General features: G+C 50.2%; 2 protein-coding genes across 5 annotated transcripts in view; both read right to left on the bottom strand.

Moving 5' to 3' along the window:
- Positions 1-377: 377 nt before the first annotated feature.
- On the bottom strand, positions 378-5,499 carry SUPT4H1 (SPT4 homolog, DSIF elongation factor subunit). The gene is made up of 5 exons (XM_084862621.1): positions 5,307-5,499; positions 4,698-4,804; positions 2,990-3,045; positions 2,229-2,282; positions 378-1,317 (listed from the first exon to the last, which is right to left on the bottom strand). Exons 1-5 carry the CDS (start codon positions 5,373-5,375, stop codon positions 1,250-1,252), a joined length of 354 nt encoding a protein of 117 aa, XP_084718747.1. The 5' UTR covers positions 5,376-5,499; the 3' UTR covers positions 378-1,249.
- A 1,389-nt stretch (positions 5,500-6,888) lies between these two features.
- Positions 6,889-13,873, bottom strand: part of RNF43 (ring finger protein 43) — a 61,509-nt gene continuing 54,524 nt past the window's right edge. For 2 of the 4 annotated variants that reach the window (XM_084862192.1, XM_084862193.1), the window contains 4 exons: positions 13,574-13,735; positions 12,947-13,049; positions 10,671-12,044; positions 6,889-8,370 (listed from right to left, as the gene is read on the bottom strand). In XM_084862192.1, coding sequence (XP_084718318.1) covers positions 8,327-8,370; positions 10,671-12,044; positions 12,947-13,049; positions 13,574-13,735 — 1,683 coding nt within the window. In that variant the 3' untranslated portion in view covers positions 6,889-8,326. Of the gene's footprint in view, positions 8,371-10,569; positions 12,045-12,946; positions 13,050-13,573; positions 13,736-13,873 lie in introns of those variants that run through there. The other 2 variants (XM_084862190.1, XM_084862191.1) reach the window with 1 other exon arrangement.

Genomic DNA, 13,873 nt, shown 5'->3' with positions numbered 1-13,873 from the left:
ATCAGCAGGTCTGAGTGCAGCCAGTGCCATCAATGTGTGGGAGCGGTGGTGGGAGTGGGGCTGCCATTAGACTGGGGACTGAGGCCCATGACGGGAGCGGCTGGGCAGGGGCACAGAGGATGGGCCAAGATCCACCCCTGTACCCACTGCAGCCTTGCAGCACACAGTTCCTTTCAAGGTGCATGAATTTGTGCACTGGGCCCCTAGTAACTTTTACAAAACAAGTTGTAGAATTTCCACATTGCTTCATTTTTATAATCACAACAATCCTGAGGTAAATTGGCAGAGGAATCATTCTCATTTACAGATGGAGAACATGAAATCTAGGGAAATTAAAATGGGAGCACTAACCAGATGTTCTATAGAAATTTAAGAAATTCAGGATTTATGGTAAATCTTTAATTCCAAAACAAATAATTCATTGATAACATGGCATCACTTAAGACCCTCTACTAGGTCAGAGGAGAAAGGGAGCAGCCCCCCTTCCTATGGAGGCCAGACCCAGCAGCCACCTGAGGATCTCCAGTTAGGGGGATGTGGCAGAATGTGGGGAAAGAGGACGTCATGGGTGGCACTGGCTGACCTAAGGTATAGGAAGAACAGCAAAAAAGAAAACAGACAAGGTAGGAAAGATAAAAAGTATTAAACATGGCCAAGTAGTAAAAAATACCAACTCTCAGGATTCCTCTAAGGGACACCTGCTGTGCTAGGTCTAGGGTGGCAATCCCCAGACAACAGGCCTACCTGATGGGATTGTCTAGACTCCAAACAGCGGAACTTCCAAAGAAGCCAATGGAAGCACACTACAATGCTGTAACCTGGAGGCTCAGAGACGCAGGGGCCTCTGTTGCTCTGGGAAGGTGTTTAAAGGGCATGAGAGTTCTTACTGTGTCCAGCTCAGGAGGCAAGACACATCGATCATGGGCTATGGATTCACGTTTATTGGCATTTGATAAGGAGTTCTGGCCATGGGCAAGGAGGCAGCTTGGTAGGTAGGTGTGGATAGGAAAAAAACATCCTACCCCACACTCAATTCACTCTATTAATCCATCACCCACACCACTCCTACCCCAACTAGTAGTCCAAAGAAGGTAAAATGGCCCAGGAACACGCTGTGCTGCTTTCTCATCAGTCCGTTGAGCCTCAGAATTGAAGTGAGGAGTATTTGAAATTCTGTCCATTTAGTTTCATAACAATAAATAAGCAGAGGCAGGAGGCAGTGGCAAGACACTGGCGGCCATGCATCTTGCTAGGTCTTTATAGCTGTGTCTCTGGATTTGTAGGCCACTCCTCGACTTTTCAGCTCCCTCACGATTCCTGTGATAGAAAATGAAAATGGTACTGTGAGTAAAGAAGATAGGAAAGGTCCTTCAGCTACCACTTTGGGGATAGGGAGGAATCCCTAGACTGCTCATTGAAAGTCCTTGGCTTGTTACCACTGAAGATCCAGGCAAGTATGTGGTAATGACTTGGTAAGAATGAGAAGAAAAAAAAGACACATTGCAGTTGTCAAAAGCAAGGATTCTGGAGTCAGAATGCCTGGGTTAAAGTTCTGCCTCCCCACTTACTATATGGGTAACTTTGGGCAAATTATTCAACCAGTTAACTATCACGAGTCCAAAATGAAAACCATCCCCACAAGCCACGATATTTTTAATTTAATTTTTAAAAATCAATTCGCAATAAATATTATAAAAATAAATGTGTTACAATTTGGGTGTTCTTGAATATTTTTCAGCTGAAAATTCTCACGAAATATGATTTTAAAGTTGGTAAGGGCTGCCTCTTGGGAAAACATTTTTTTTTTTTAAATATATTTTATTAATTTTTTACAGAGAGGAAGAGAGAGGGATGGAAAGCTAGAAACATCGATGAGAGAGAGACATCGATCAGCTGCCTCTTGCACACCCCCTACTGGGGATATGCTCGCAACCAAGGTACATGCCCTTGACCGGAATCGAACCCGGGACCCTTCAGTCCCCAAGCCGACGCTCTATCCATTGAGCCAAACCGGTCTTGGCGGGAAAACATTTTTTTTTATAGACGCACATGGCGTGTGGGGAAGGTCTGCCACTTTCATCTACAGACGCTTATGGCATACAATGAGTTAACCTCACTGAGCCTGGATTCCCTCAGAGTTATGAGGACTGGAGATAAAGTCACATAAAAAACTTCCACAGAGCTTGGTGCAGTAAACAAACACTGGCATATATTATTATGATTATTACCTTGGGGCAGACGACCAGTGACTGACACTGCATACACACCAGGCTTAAAGTTACCTGAAAGAGAAGAAAAGAGGCTGCAGTGAGAGTGAGTTAAGATTAAACACCAGCCGAGACCGGTTTGGCTCAATGGATAGAGTGTCGGCTTGGGGACTGAAGGGTCCCGGGTTCGATTCCGGTCAAGGGCATGTACCTCGGTTTCGGGCATATCCCCAGTAGGGGGTGTGCAAGAGGCAGCTGATCGATGACTCTCTCATCGATGTTTCTAACTCTCTCTCTCTCTTCTTCTCTGTACAAAATCAATAAAATATATATTTTTTTAAAAAAAGATTAAAGACCAAATAGAGGCTTAAGCTAAAAATAAAAATAATGCTACACTTCTGGCTATAAATGTTAAATGACAGCCCTGGCAGGTGTTCTCAGGGGTTAGAGCATCGGCCCACGCATTGGGGGGTAATGAGTTATTCCTGGTGGGAGGCAACCAAATGAAGTTTGTTCCTTCCTTCCTTCCTTCTTTCTCTCCCTCCCTCTCCCCGCTCCTCCTCTTCCTTCCATTCTCTCTGGTGAGTATTAATAAAAAAACCAAAATATTAAATGACAGGACACAGGATACTTTCCTTGTCTGTCCTACAAACCTATCTCTCTCACTTTTGAGGCCATTTACCCACTAATTTAAAACCCACCCTTGCACCCTCCCCTGCCCCCAACAGACCAAGAGGCAGCGACAACACTAGTTCAGGATAAGGTCAAAGGGAAATACTTACTGACTCGCTGCCACTTGGAAACCCAGCTGTCCTCTGGACTCATCATTGCAATGATTCTGGGAAGGGAAAAGAAACAGTCAGCCAGAGCCTCGCCTACTACAGAGAAAAACAGGAGGAGCTTTCCCCCTTCACTCTGTTCCCAGCCAGCACAACAGTTCAAAGAGTAGAAGCCCAGAACCCAGGATTGATTGAAACTTTGATTAGGTTCCTTAGTAAGTTTTGGTTTGGTGCCATAGCTTAGCAAAAGTGACTCCGTTTTGGCCTGTTGGTTATTTTATTTACTTATTTATTTAAAATATGTTTTTATTGATTTCAGAGAGAGGAAGGAAAACATAGAAACATCCATGATGAAAATCTTTGATCAGCAGCCTCCTGCAAGGCCCCTTTTGGGAGATCAAGCCCACAACCCAGGCATGTGCCCTGACCAAGAATGGAATCATGACCTCGTGGTTCATAGGTTGAAACTCAAGCACTGAACCCCACCAGTCAGGCTGTTCATTTATTTTATTTTTTTAATATGTTTTTATTTATTTCAGAGAGGAAGGGAGAGGTAGAGAGATAGAAACATTAATGAGAATCATTGATCCGCTGCCTCCTGCACTCCCCCTATTGGGGATCGAGCCCTTGGTTCATAGGTTGATGCTCAGTGGTTGAGTGGGTTGTTTATTTTTTTTTAAAAAACAGTGTTAAGAAATTAAGGAAGGGACTATCTTAAAAGAATTAAAAAAGGAATGAAGTTAGTCCACCTTGAAGGAACTTTAGCAAGTACAATGGAACCTCATTTCTTGAATTTAATTTGTTCCAGAAGGGTGTTTGAGAAGCAATTTGTTTGAAAACTGAATCACTTTTTTCCCCATTAGAAATAATGTAAATTTGAAGTCTCAATAAAATATATATATTTTTTAAAAAGTATCAACTTTGGGGCAATATTTTACCATCACTGTACTTTCCCTCCTCTTCAATTTCAAAAAGGATACTCGTGCATTCAACAAACGTTTATTAAGCACCCATAATCTTCCAGGCCTTTTGCCAGGTCCCGGTATACAAGATAAACACAATCCCTACACTACCATCAGTGAGCTCACAGTCTAGTGGAGAAATGGCCAGTGGAAATATAATGAAAGTTGCACTAGTTACTTTAAATTTTCTAGTAGCCATTCTTAAAACAGTAAAGATAAAAAAAATAAAACTAATTCCAATAATACATTTCATTTAACCCAATATATTCAAAGTGTTATCACTTAGGCATTTAATTAAAAAGTAAGCTATTTTACATTATTTTTCCTTGTACTAAATCTTTGAAATCTGTATATTTTACACTTAAAGCATATCTCAATTTGGACTAGCCATATTTAATGTGCTCAAAACCACACATGGCTAGTGGCTACTGTACTGGACATTGTGTCTCAAATAACTTTGATATGATTCAGAATTATATCAAAAGTCTGCCCCAGCCCTGGCTGGGTGGCTAGGTTAGAGCATCGTCCCATACACCGGAAGGTTTTGGGTTCAATTTCTGGTCAAGGCACATACCTAGATTGCAGGTTCAATCCCACATTGGGTGTATAAAGGAGGCAACTGTTCAATGTTTCTCTCTCTCAAAATATCAATAAAAACATCCTCGAATGAGGATTTAAAAAAAAAGTCTACCCCACATTCATTTGATAGTGTAATGTAGAAGTGAATAAAGAAATCTAAAGGGACTTACCCATCAAAGGAAGAGCTGGTGCAGTCATATACCATCTCTCGGTTACCCTTCATCTGAAGGTATGCATCACAATTGTCACAACCATCATATTCAAACTGGTCTATAGTCTATGAGGGAAGAATTTTAAGAAGATAAGTGAGTGTGAATAAGACCAAAAGAAAAAGCAGCTTTCTCCACACTTCTACCTGGTCAAGTATAAGACCCGCCTATATTGGCTGTCTCATCAGACAGAGGTCTCCCACTCACCACTCCCACAGTCCCGAAATTTCATCCTCACATTCTTTCTGCCCTAGCTCCCAATTGTGCTTTATTATTCCTTTCCCTAGTCTCCTCAAGATCAGGTATTCTCTCCATCTACTCCCTCTGCTACTGATCCCACTTCTCTGGCTCCCAGTGTCATTCAGACCCCTTAGAAGTTCACAGAAGGTCTGTTAAGGGTCAGGCCTGCGCTAAGAATTGAGGGTTCAAAGCCATGTAAGACCGTCCGTGCCTGCATTCGGCTGTAAGATCTGTTCCTACCGATGTAAACAATAGCCTCCAGCTGCTTCCTGCACCCCCAGCTTTTCCCCCAGGTCCCCACTCACCCAACAACCAGGTCCCGACACATACCTTGACCAGCGAACACAACAAACAAGCCCGCAGGTGCCGCAGGTCCTTGGGCACCGTCTCCAGAGCCATCCTCTGGACTGAAACAGAACAGGGAAATGCTGCCACGGCACCCTTCTCCGCCGAATATAAACAGGGAATTACCCAGAATGCCTGTCACTTCCGGTTCCTGAGATGTCTGCTTCCGGTCCAAGAGGCCGCAGCCCCGCCCCTACCCCCGGCCTTAGGAAATGGTTTCTCCCGCCTGGGGGCGGGGCTGGCCGGCAGTCACCTGGGCCGGCGCGCGCCCCCGCCACCTGGGCGGGCACGAGGGCGGGGCGGGGCGGGGCCTGGGGGCGGGGCGGCGCCGCTGGCGCCTGCGCGGCGCGGGCCATTTGATCTCGGCGCTGGCACCAGGCCGCGCGCCAGGTCTTGGAGGAGGATCCCGGATGAGAGCTGGTTTTATTTTTTGTCCTCCCGCTTTTTAAAAGTGCAGGGCCAGACTCCACGGTCTTCCCCCTCGATCATCGCTGCTGAGAGCGAAAAGAAATGCAGGGACTGCCCTCTCCCTCCTGACTGAGAGCATTGTCAGCTGTCCATCTGCTGTCCACAGGAATGCTGGCCTGTGAGGGGCCAGCAGGGCAGGGGGGAAAAAATGCGTATTTATTTTTTCAAACTCTACGTTCGTTCCCTCATTCCAGCTGATAATTTATGCTTTTAGCATATAGACTTCAGAACATATTCGAGATTAGGGGCCTTTAACTATTATTATTATTATTATTGTTGTTGTTGTGTTGTTATTTTCATTTTACCCTGTAGGAAGCTAAATACTTTGCTCTGTCTGTGGTTCAAGATTGGACGCCAGGCAGCCACCACCCCTACCAAGCCTTTCCCAGAGCAGCAGAAGGGATGTGCACGGCGAGGTGGAGAGCCAGGGCTCGGGGCCCTGTGGGATTTCATGCTGACATTGCACCAGCTCTCTTGACCCACAATAGTTGGTGGGGAGGCAGAACACAGCCATTGGTGTTTGTCTGGTTGGAGCTTTGGGTATAGACAGCTTCAGGCCCTGCTGTTCCGTCCTCGCAGACAAGCCTCCGAATTGAAACAGCTTCACGGCAGGCCTGCTTGTTGTGGGGTGCCAGGCTGTGTGCAGGTGGGGTCCCAGGTTGAGCGCATGTCCTCTATCACTGGTTTCTTTCCCCTTTGGAACATGGGTCCCCTCTGCTATCTCAGGGGGGCTCTGCAACAACTGTGACGTAGGCCCATTTTATGGGTGGAAAAGTGAGGCACAGAGTACTAACCCAAAGTCACAAAGAAAGCGGCTGATGCGTCATAAATTAGTGTGTGAAGCAAATTGCACCCCAATAATTCAGACTGAACCACCGTGAGAATCCAGTCATCCTTCCTCCTTCCCTGATCTCCACTGAACCATGCGTTCAGGGGCTTAGAGCCCGGTTCTCGTCGCCAAGCCCCCTATTCTACCCTGTCCTTTCACGCGTCAGAGCCGAGCCTCTGATACCACAATTTATTTCTGTCGACGTAGAAGGCGCAGGTGTCACCCTGGGTGACAGTCATAACAGAACAAAAAAAACCACGAGACCAAGACTGCATTTATGGATAAATATATTAGCAAATAAATACATTTCTCAACATAGTGCCTGATTCAAGCGTCTCTCTGTCTGGTTCAGATATAAATAACCATGTGGGTGCCTCGGTACCAGTTCCCCACTGACTCTGCGGGAAGAACATTCCCGGGGGGGGGGGGGGTCCTGTGCCCGCTCTGCTCCCACATTCACATTCCAAATGGGATCATGCCTGAGGGGCCAGCAATGGTCAGGCTGCCCTGGGGTGAATGTCACCCCAAGGAGGCCCCTCAGCCCTTGCCCAATCGGTACCAGCTACTCAGACCAGACTTCCTGCTCGAAATCTACTCCTGCACTCACGCCTTCCCGTGTGTCCCCTGGCCTGTATGGCTTATACTGGGAAGTGAGCCTCTGGGGACATCTAAACCCAACGGTCCCACTCTGCTGTTCCTTTGTTCTCTCCTGTTCCCTATGCCTACTCTGAGAGAAGACTCCCAGACAAGAATCCCTTGTCCTTGTTCAGCTGTCTTTCTGCCTTTTTTACTTTTATTCCATCTTCCCTCTTTCTAGATGAAGTCCAACAGAAATCCGCCCACTTTGGGACTTTGACATGGGAGATCTCCAAGGAAGTTATCCTCTCCCATCCCCCCCACCCCCAACTCCTGGAGAAATGCGGAGGGGGTGGGGGTGGGGGGGCTGCTGGAGTGACAAAGAAGCTTGGAAGTCAGAAGCTTCACCTCAGGGAGAGAACCCCACACTCTGGCTTCCCAGAGCCTCCCTTCTGACTTAATATCATGTATCTGAAAATTAAGGACAAGAAGGGAAAAACACATTTCCTTCTGTACTGGGGCGGGGACTGCCGAGAGTCCTCCCATCCCGCGCCGCTTTTAGGGTTCAGGGGTCACCCCAGCTCTTGATCCTTTTGCATAAAAGGAAAACGATAAGAGCCAAGGTTGGCGCTGATGCAGCAGCCTTACCCAAGGGGGAGCCAAACGGGTGTGTGCAGGACTCGCCCAAGAAAGGAGGCCAGGAGGGGGGGTCATGAAATCGGCTGGACACGTTGTCTGGCATGAACATGAGGCTTGGGATGAGGGAGACCTGCTGGGGCTGGGGGAAGGAGCAGCACCTTTATAACACCTATCTACCCATACCGAGCTTCCCGCTCTCAGAACACAGCCTTCCGGGAAGCCAGCCCACACAGGCCGTCGCTGGTTCCCTGCCGGACACAGACGTGCTGCCCTGCACATGTGAGCTGCGGACAAGCTCTGGGGCTGGGAGCAGGAAACAAGGCCTCCTGCCACCCACCATCCCCACTCCCCTCCCAATGGTTCCAGAAAGGACGGCGAAAAGAGGGGTGTTTTCTGAGATCCTTTCTTCTCTCGGGAGCAGGACTCTGTGCCAGGTAGGCCCTGAGTCATCCAGAGCACACTCTTGGTTGGAGGTAAATTACCCCGGAACATCTCACACGGCCTGTTCACACAGCTCCTCCAGCTCCTCCTCCGAGCCTGCATTTGGGAGAGAGGGGAGGAAAGAGGTCACAGAGGGTCACACAGCCCCTGTGCTTATACTACCTGCAGGAGAGGATGGCAGGGAGGGAACCGCAGAGAGGGGGGAGTAGGGAGTGTGTTCAGAAAGGGGGTGGGGGTTAGAATGAAAGCTGAGAGGACCCCCAGTTGGGATACAGGGAGAAGAAAAACAAATCTAGAGAAAGAGAAACACATAATAGCAACCAGTGTGTTACTGATGTTTACTCTTCATCCATTCATCTCAGGGGTCCTCAAACTTTTTAAAGTGGGGGCCAGATCACGGTCCCTCAGAGAGCTGGAGGGCCAGACTATATGAACTACTAATTCCTACTGTAACACCTCGGCTGCGCTCACTGCCCAAAAAACCTGGCGGGCCGGATCAGACTCCTCTGCAGGCCGCATGTGGCCCGCGGGCCGTAGTTTGAAGACCCCTGCTAAGCACTCTTGAATCTGAATCTTTGAATAGGTGCCAAACTGAAGACCAAAAAGTTACTCTTTTGTATGGACTCGGCTACCTTGTAGGAGAGGAGGCTTGTGTGCAAATGGCAATGGTGCCAGTGGGACAGGACTGGGGTCATGAGAGAGATGAAAGGAGTAAGGAAAGAGAGCATGTCCCAGGGGAGTAAGGAGCTGGTCCTTTAGGAACATGTAAGAATTTGGAATGATGGGAACAGGAAGGCAGCAGAATATTCCGGGCTGCAGAATCTGCAACACGTGTCAAACCAGTTTGGCTAAAGCGTGGAGCAAGGCAAGGGAAAGGGGAGAGTGGAAAATAAGGTTGGGAAGGAAGATGGATGCTAGATGGTGCTAGAGCTTTGAACCAGGTTGGATTTTTTTTGTTACTATGGACAAAACAGAACATTGGAGGATTTCTGGATGGCTGATTTGAGGAAGATGGCCCTGGCAGCAGTACACTTAAAAGAGTAAATGGGCTCAGCATGTGTTGTTTAGTGGTTGAATGGCGACCCATGAACCTGGAGGTCAGGGTTCAATTCCTGGTTATGCCCAGGTCATGCACCTGCCCAGGTTATGGGCTCCATCTCCAGTAGGGGGCATGCAGGAGGCAGCCGATCCATGATTATCTCTCATCACTGATGTTTCTCTCCCACTCCCTCTTTCTGGAGGGGGGGGAAAAAGAGTAGATGATTTACACTTCTATTTCCCAATCAGAGGTGTAAATAGCTTAAATCACTTTGCTCAGGGAGACAGATAGCAAAAATCCAATGGGTACCACTTGCCAACCATACCCAAGGACAGATGAGATTAAGAGAATAAATCTCATTTTGGTACATCAGCAAAAAGCCGATGATTATTCTATTGAAATTCTCCCCCAAGTCCTCCCGTAAAGGCCTAGTCTTAAACCCCTCAAAGGTCCCAGCAAGCACTCTCCTTCCCAGGAGCACCCCCTTGCCTTTCTCCTCCAACTCCTTCTTCCCCAACAGGCATGCTTCCCCTAAACTCTAAGGGACCCCAGGAGGCTTGCCACCAGGAGAGCAATGGGCAGCGACAGTTCATCCCAGGCAAACCCCTTGAACCTGTCCCCAAGGCCCCCTTTCCTCTGACTTCTTAGTGAGCCAAAGCAGCCCAGCCTAGGCTCATTTCCCCAGGCCTCCTTTGTCCCACTGTCCCCAGCTTTAATAAACATCCTCTAAAATTTTTCTGCAGGAAGTCAGGGACCCATACAGTATCATCAGCCATAGGCAGACCCTCTCAGGGACAGGTCCTCTGACCTTCTCTGGTAACACCCCTGCCTGGTCCATAACTTTGCACCTCAGAATAAGTCCAGGAACAGTCTCCCTCCTGAGGGGGTCAACTTCAGTCTAGAACAGAATTCTCACCTGGACCTGAGGCGGAAACCTGACCATGTCTACTTGACCTTGGTCTAGCCAGAACCCAGGAACCCAGGGCCACTCCCTCCTCCCTGGAGGGCCTGGACCCATCCACACAGAGCCACACTTCCTGACCCCGGCTCCACTCACAGCTCAGGAGTCCCAAGTCCTAGCTCAGACCTTTCCACCCCAGGTGTTTTCTAACGTCTATGCCACGCTAAGATTTCCCCTGAGACCTCCCTGCGATTTATAACCAAGGAATGATACCTGGCAGAGCCAGAGTGCTCCAGCCGGCATCCTAGGCAATGCCAGTCGTTCGGTATTTTGACTGTCACCCCTGTTGTACACTTCTCAGCTCCCATCCACCCCTGGTCGTTGGATCTCATTTGTTCCGCAATATACAGTTCTCCTCTCCTCTCCCCACCACACCCGCTTCCCCTGAAGACTCACCAGGCTGGGCTGGCAGCACCTGGCAGTGTGGGTAAGGGCATGGCCTGCCCTCTGGGGTGCCAGAACTCCATCTGGAAGGCCCTTCCCCAGGTGGGTGTGGTCCCAGGGGCTGGCGTGGAGTCAGACACAACCACACTGGCTGTGAACTTGAGTAACAGGCGCCTGGGGTTTCTGGTAGCGTCCCCCTTTCTAGGCCCGGAGGTCCAAAGAGCAATGGGTGGGCCTCGGGGGGCCAAGGGTATGCCAGGCTGGGGTCATAATGGGGGGAAATCTGGCAAGTGAGGTGTACAGTCAAGTCCTGGGGCCGAGAGGCTGGGGTAGGTTCTGAGGGAGCCCCCCGCCGTCTCCTCTGTGGGTGTCGGACAGGGAAGCCCGATTTCTGCAGGTGGAAGAGGCTGCCGGGGCTGGGGCTGGGGCTGGGGCCGGGGCCGGGGCTGGCAGCATCATTTAGGGCTGGGGCTGGCTCTGGGAGGGCCTTGGGCTGTGGTGGGTTGGGGACCTGCCCAGTAGGGGCTGCTGCGTTGGATCTGGCAGCTTGCTGATCAGGAGAGGAGGGCTCCGGCTGGGGCTGTGTCCGAGGAACAGCAGGCCGGGACTCGAGGACCCCCGTTTCAGCACCGGGTTTCCTGCCGTGCCACTGGAAGCGCTTTTTGTAGTGGTGGTGCCGATGGCGATGGTAGTGGACGTGGCTGGAAACCTGGGCTTCCCCTCTGGGCACCACCGATTCCAAAGAACGAGGCCGCGAGGTCACGCTGGGCTGAGCCTCCTCCCCCGGGGGCTCCCCTTCGGGGCTGCAGTACACCAAGGGGTCAAAGTCACTGCTCAGAGAGCTGCGGAAGGTGGAGCTGCTGCCGTGGATGCCCTGCAGGCTGACGTCCGTGCAGTTGACCATGGAGTCACTTGAAGAGCCATGACAGGGCCCCGAACTGGAGTCGCTGGCCGGCCCGTCTGCCAGGTAGCCGCTGCGCTCCGTGCAGTAGCTTTCCGCAGACCCACTGCTGTCGTGAGGCCTGGCCCGGCGTGAGGGTGCCGGGCACGCGGCAGGGTGCTGTGCAGTGCACTGAAGGCGGCTCAGACCCCAGCTCTGCGCAAAGGGGTGCTGGGTCGCTGTCCGATGCTGCTGCTCGCTTGGAGCCAGGGGGTGTGCAGCTCTGGGGAGGCGGTGGTGCCGGGGGCCTGTGCCTGGCTCCTGGGAGGGTTGGAAGGGACTAGGTCGTAGGGGCCGAGCCACTGCAGTCCGGGGAGGGCCCAGCAGGTAGGAAGCGGGGAGGTGGTAGTGGGCATGACCAGGATGCTGACGAATAAGGTGGAGTCTCCGGCCTGGTTCCTGGTAAGATCGAGAGGATGCCAGGGACTGGGAAATTGAATCTCCCTCTGGAAGAAAGAACCAAGAGCACAGGTGTTTGCACAAATCTATGAGGGTGCATTCAGAAAGGTGTGGCTATAGCATACCTACTTGAGCCTGCACAGCCGTAGAGCCCAGTCAGAATTTGGGCAACCAAGGGCATTCCTAACCTGTAAGTGCCCTGGGATGCCCTCACACCCTCCCGTCAGGTTGTCCCCTGGGATTTCCGCTCTGCATGGCAACCCCTGCTCCCCTCATCATGGGGGCTTTCACCCAGGCCGCTGCAAGCACACACTGCACCGCTGGGTGAACTAGAAAAAGGCTCTCTTTTCCTCGAGGTACTTCATTTCCATCTCTTAGAAAACTGTCGTAATATCCTGGTTGTGTTAGAGGAGGATTGTTTATTGCCAGGAGTGAGGGAAATCATAAATTTACAAGCTCAGATTTAGAGTGTTGAAATCATAAATATACAAGCTCAGATTTAGACTCAACAAAGCTGCCATAAAAATACAAATAGTTTTTAGAATAATAAAGATGCCTGCCCTGTGAAGGGCTGTCCCCTCAGACAAGACACTCCCGAACAGGGTGCAGCTCAGAGAACCATGGAGGTAGTGCTGCTTCCTCCCAGCGTCAAGGCAAACCCTTCCCCACAGGGAAGCCAGGTTCCAGACCAGGGATGGGGAACCTCCAGTCCGTGGGCCAAATAAGGCCCGCAACATCATGTGGTCTGGCCCTGGCCCCATCATTCAATTAGGGGTGCGTTAATTGAATGTTTGACCAAATAGAGCAGGCTAATTTTAAGTTGATAATTTTGTATGGCCTGCGAATGATGCTATAAATACCCACATGGCCCCTGGCAGAAGAAAGGTTCCCCATCCCTGTTCTAGACCCGTCTGCCTGTACAGAGGGCAGATCTTGGTCCACCTCCTACCTACGATGTTGAACATGCAGAGGGGGCAAGTCCGATGCTGATACAGCCAGGGGTCCACGCAGGCGCAATGGAACTCGTGGAGGCAGGTAATGACTCGCAGCTCCTGGAGAAAACAAGGGGGCCACACCACAGTTATCGGTAGCTACATGAGTGGCCAGGAACCGGAGCATCCCCCTAGCTTCCTCTGGCCTCTCCTTTTTTTTCTATCACCTACTTTCAAAGATCTCCTAGTGGAATAGGCAAGGTATGGGCTTTGGTATAAAGTAGACCTGGATTTTGCCACTTAGCTGCATGACCTTGGACAAGTTTCTTAACAGTTGTCTGCTGTACAAAAGGATAAAAAAAACTAATCTACCCTCACCCTTCACGGTCATGAGGCTAAAAGGAGATAATGCATCTAAAGCACCCACTGCAGAGCCTGGCACATGGTACACGCTCAACAGACAACAGTTCTCTTTCCTGGAAGACCAGGAAAATAACTGAACCTCAAGGATGTCCCCTACCTCTGCTCCTTGCAGGATACAAAGGACACAGATGCAGCCAGAACACCCACACCAGCCTCCTCCCCCAAGCTCTAGTCTCCCTCCCCAGCCTGGTCACAGAGGTGAGCCATGGTGTCTGCCTTACCTGGCCCTCAGAGAACTCCTCCAGGCAGATGGCACACACAGGAGCTGAGCTGCAGCTGCTCTCCGAGTCTGGCCACTCAGCCCGGGTCCTCCTACAGCTGGCCCGGTACCTCCTGGTGGCCAGCTGGCTGATGGCCCAGGCTGTTCGCTGCTGAAGGGAATCCTGGGAAGAAGGGTAGGGCTCAGAATGGGTAAGGGATCCTTTTCCCTCACTCCTGGGCCCCAGCTTGTACTCAATTCCCGGTAGATCATGTGGTCAATTGACTACCTTCAAAAGTTTGTCACATTTGAGTTCATATAT

Source organism: Pipistrellus hanaki (assembly GCF_964339955.1).
Source record: "Pipistrellus hanaki genome assembly, chromosome: 16".
Classification (NCBI taxonomy): domain Eukaryota; kingdom Metazoa; phylum Chordata; class Mammalia; order Chiroptera; family Vespertilionidae; genus Pipistrellus; species Pipistrellus hanaki.
The sequence above is the reverse complement of the archived record's forward strand: the minus strand, read 5'-3'. Positions and strand labels throughout refer to the sequence as shown.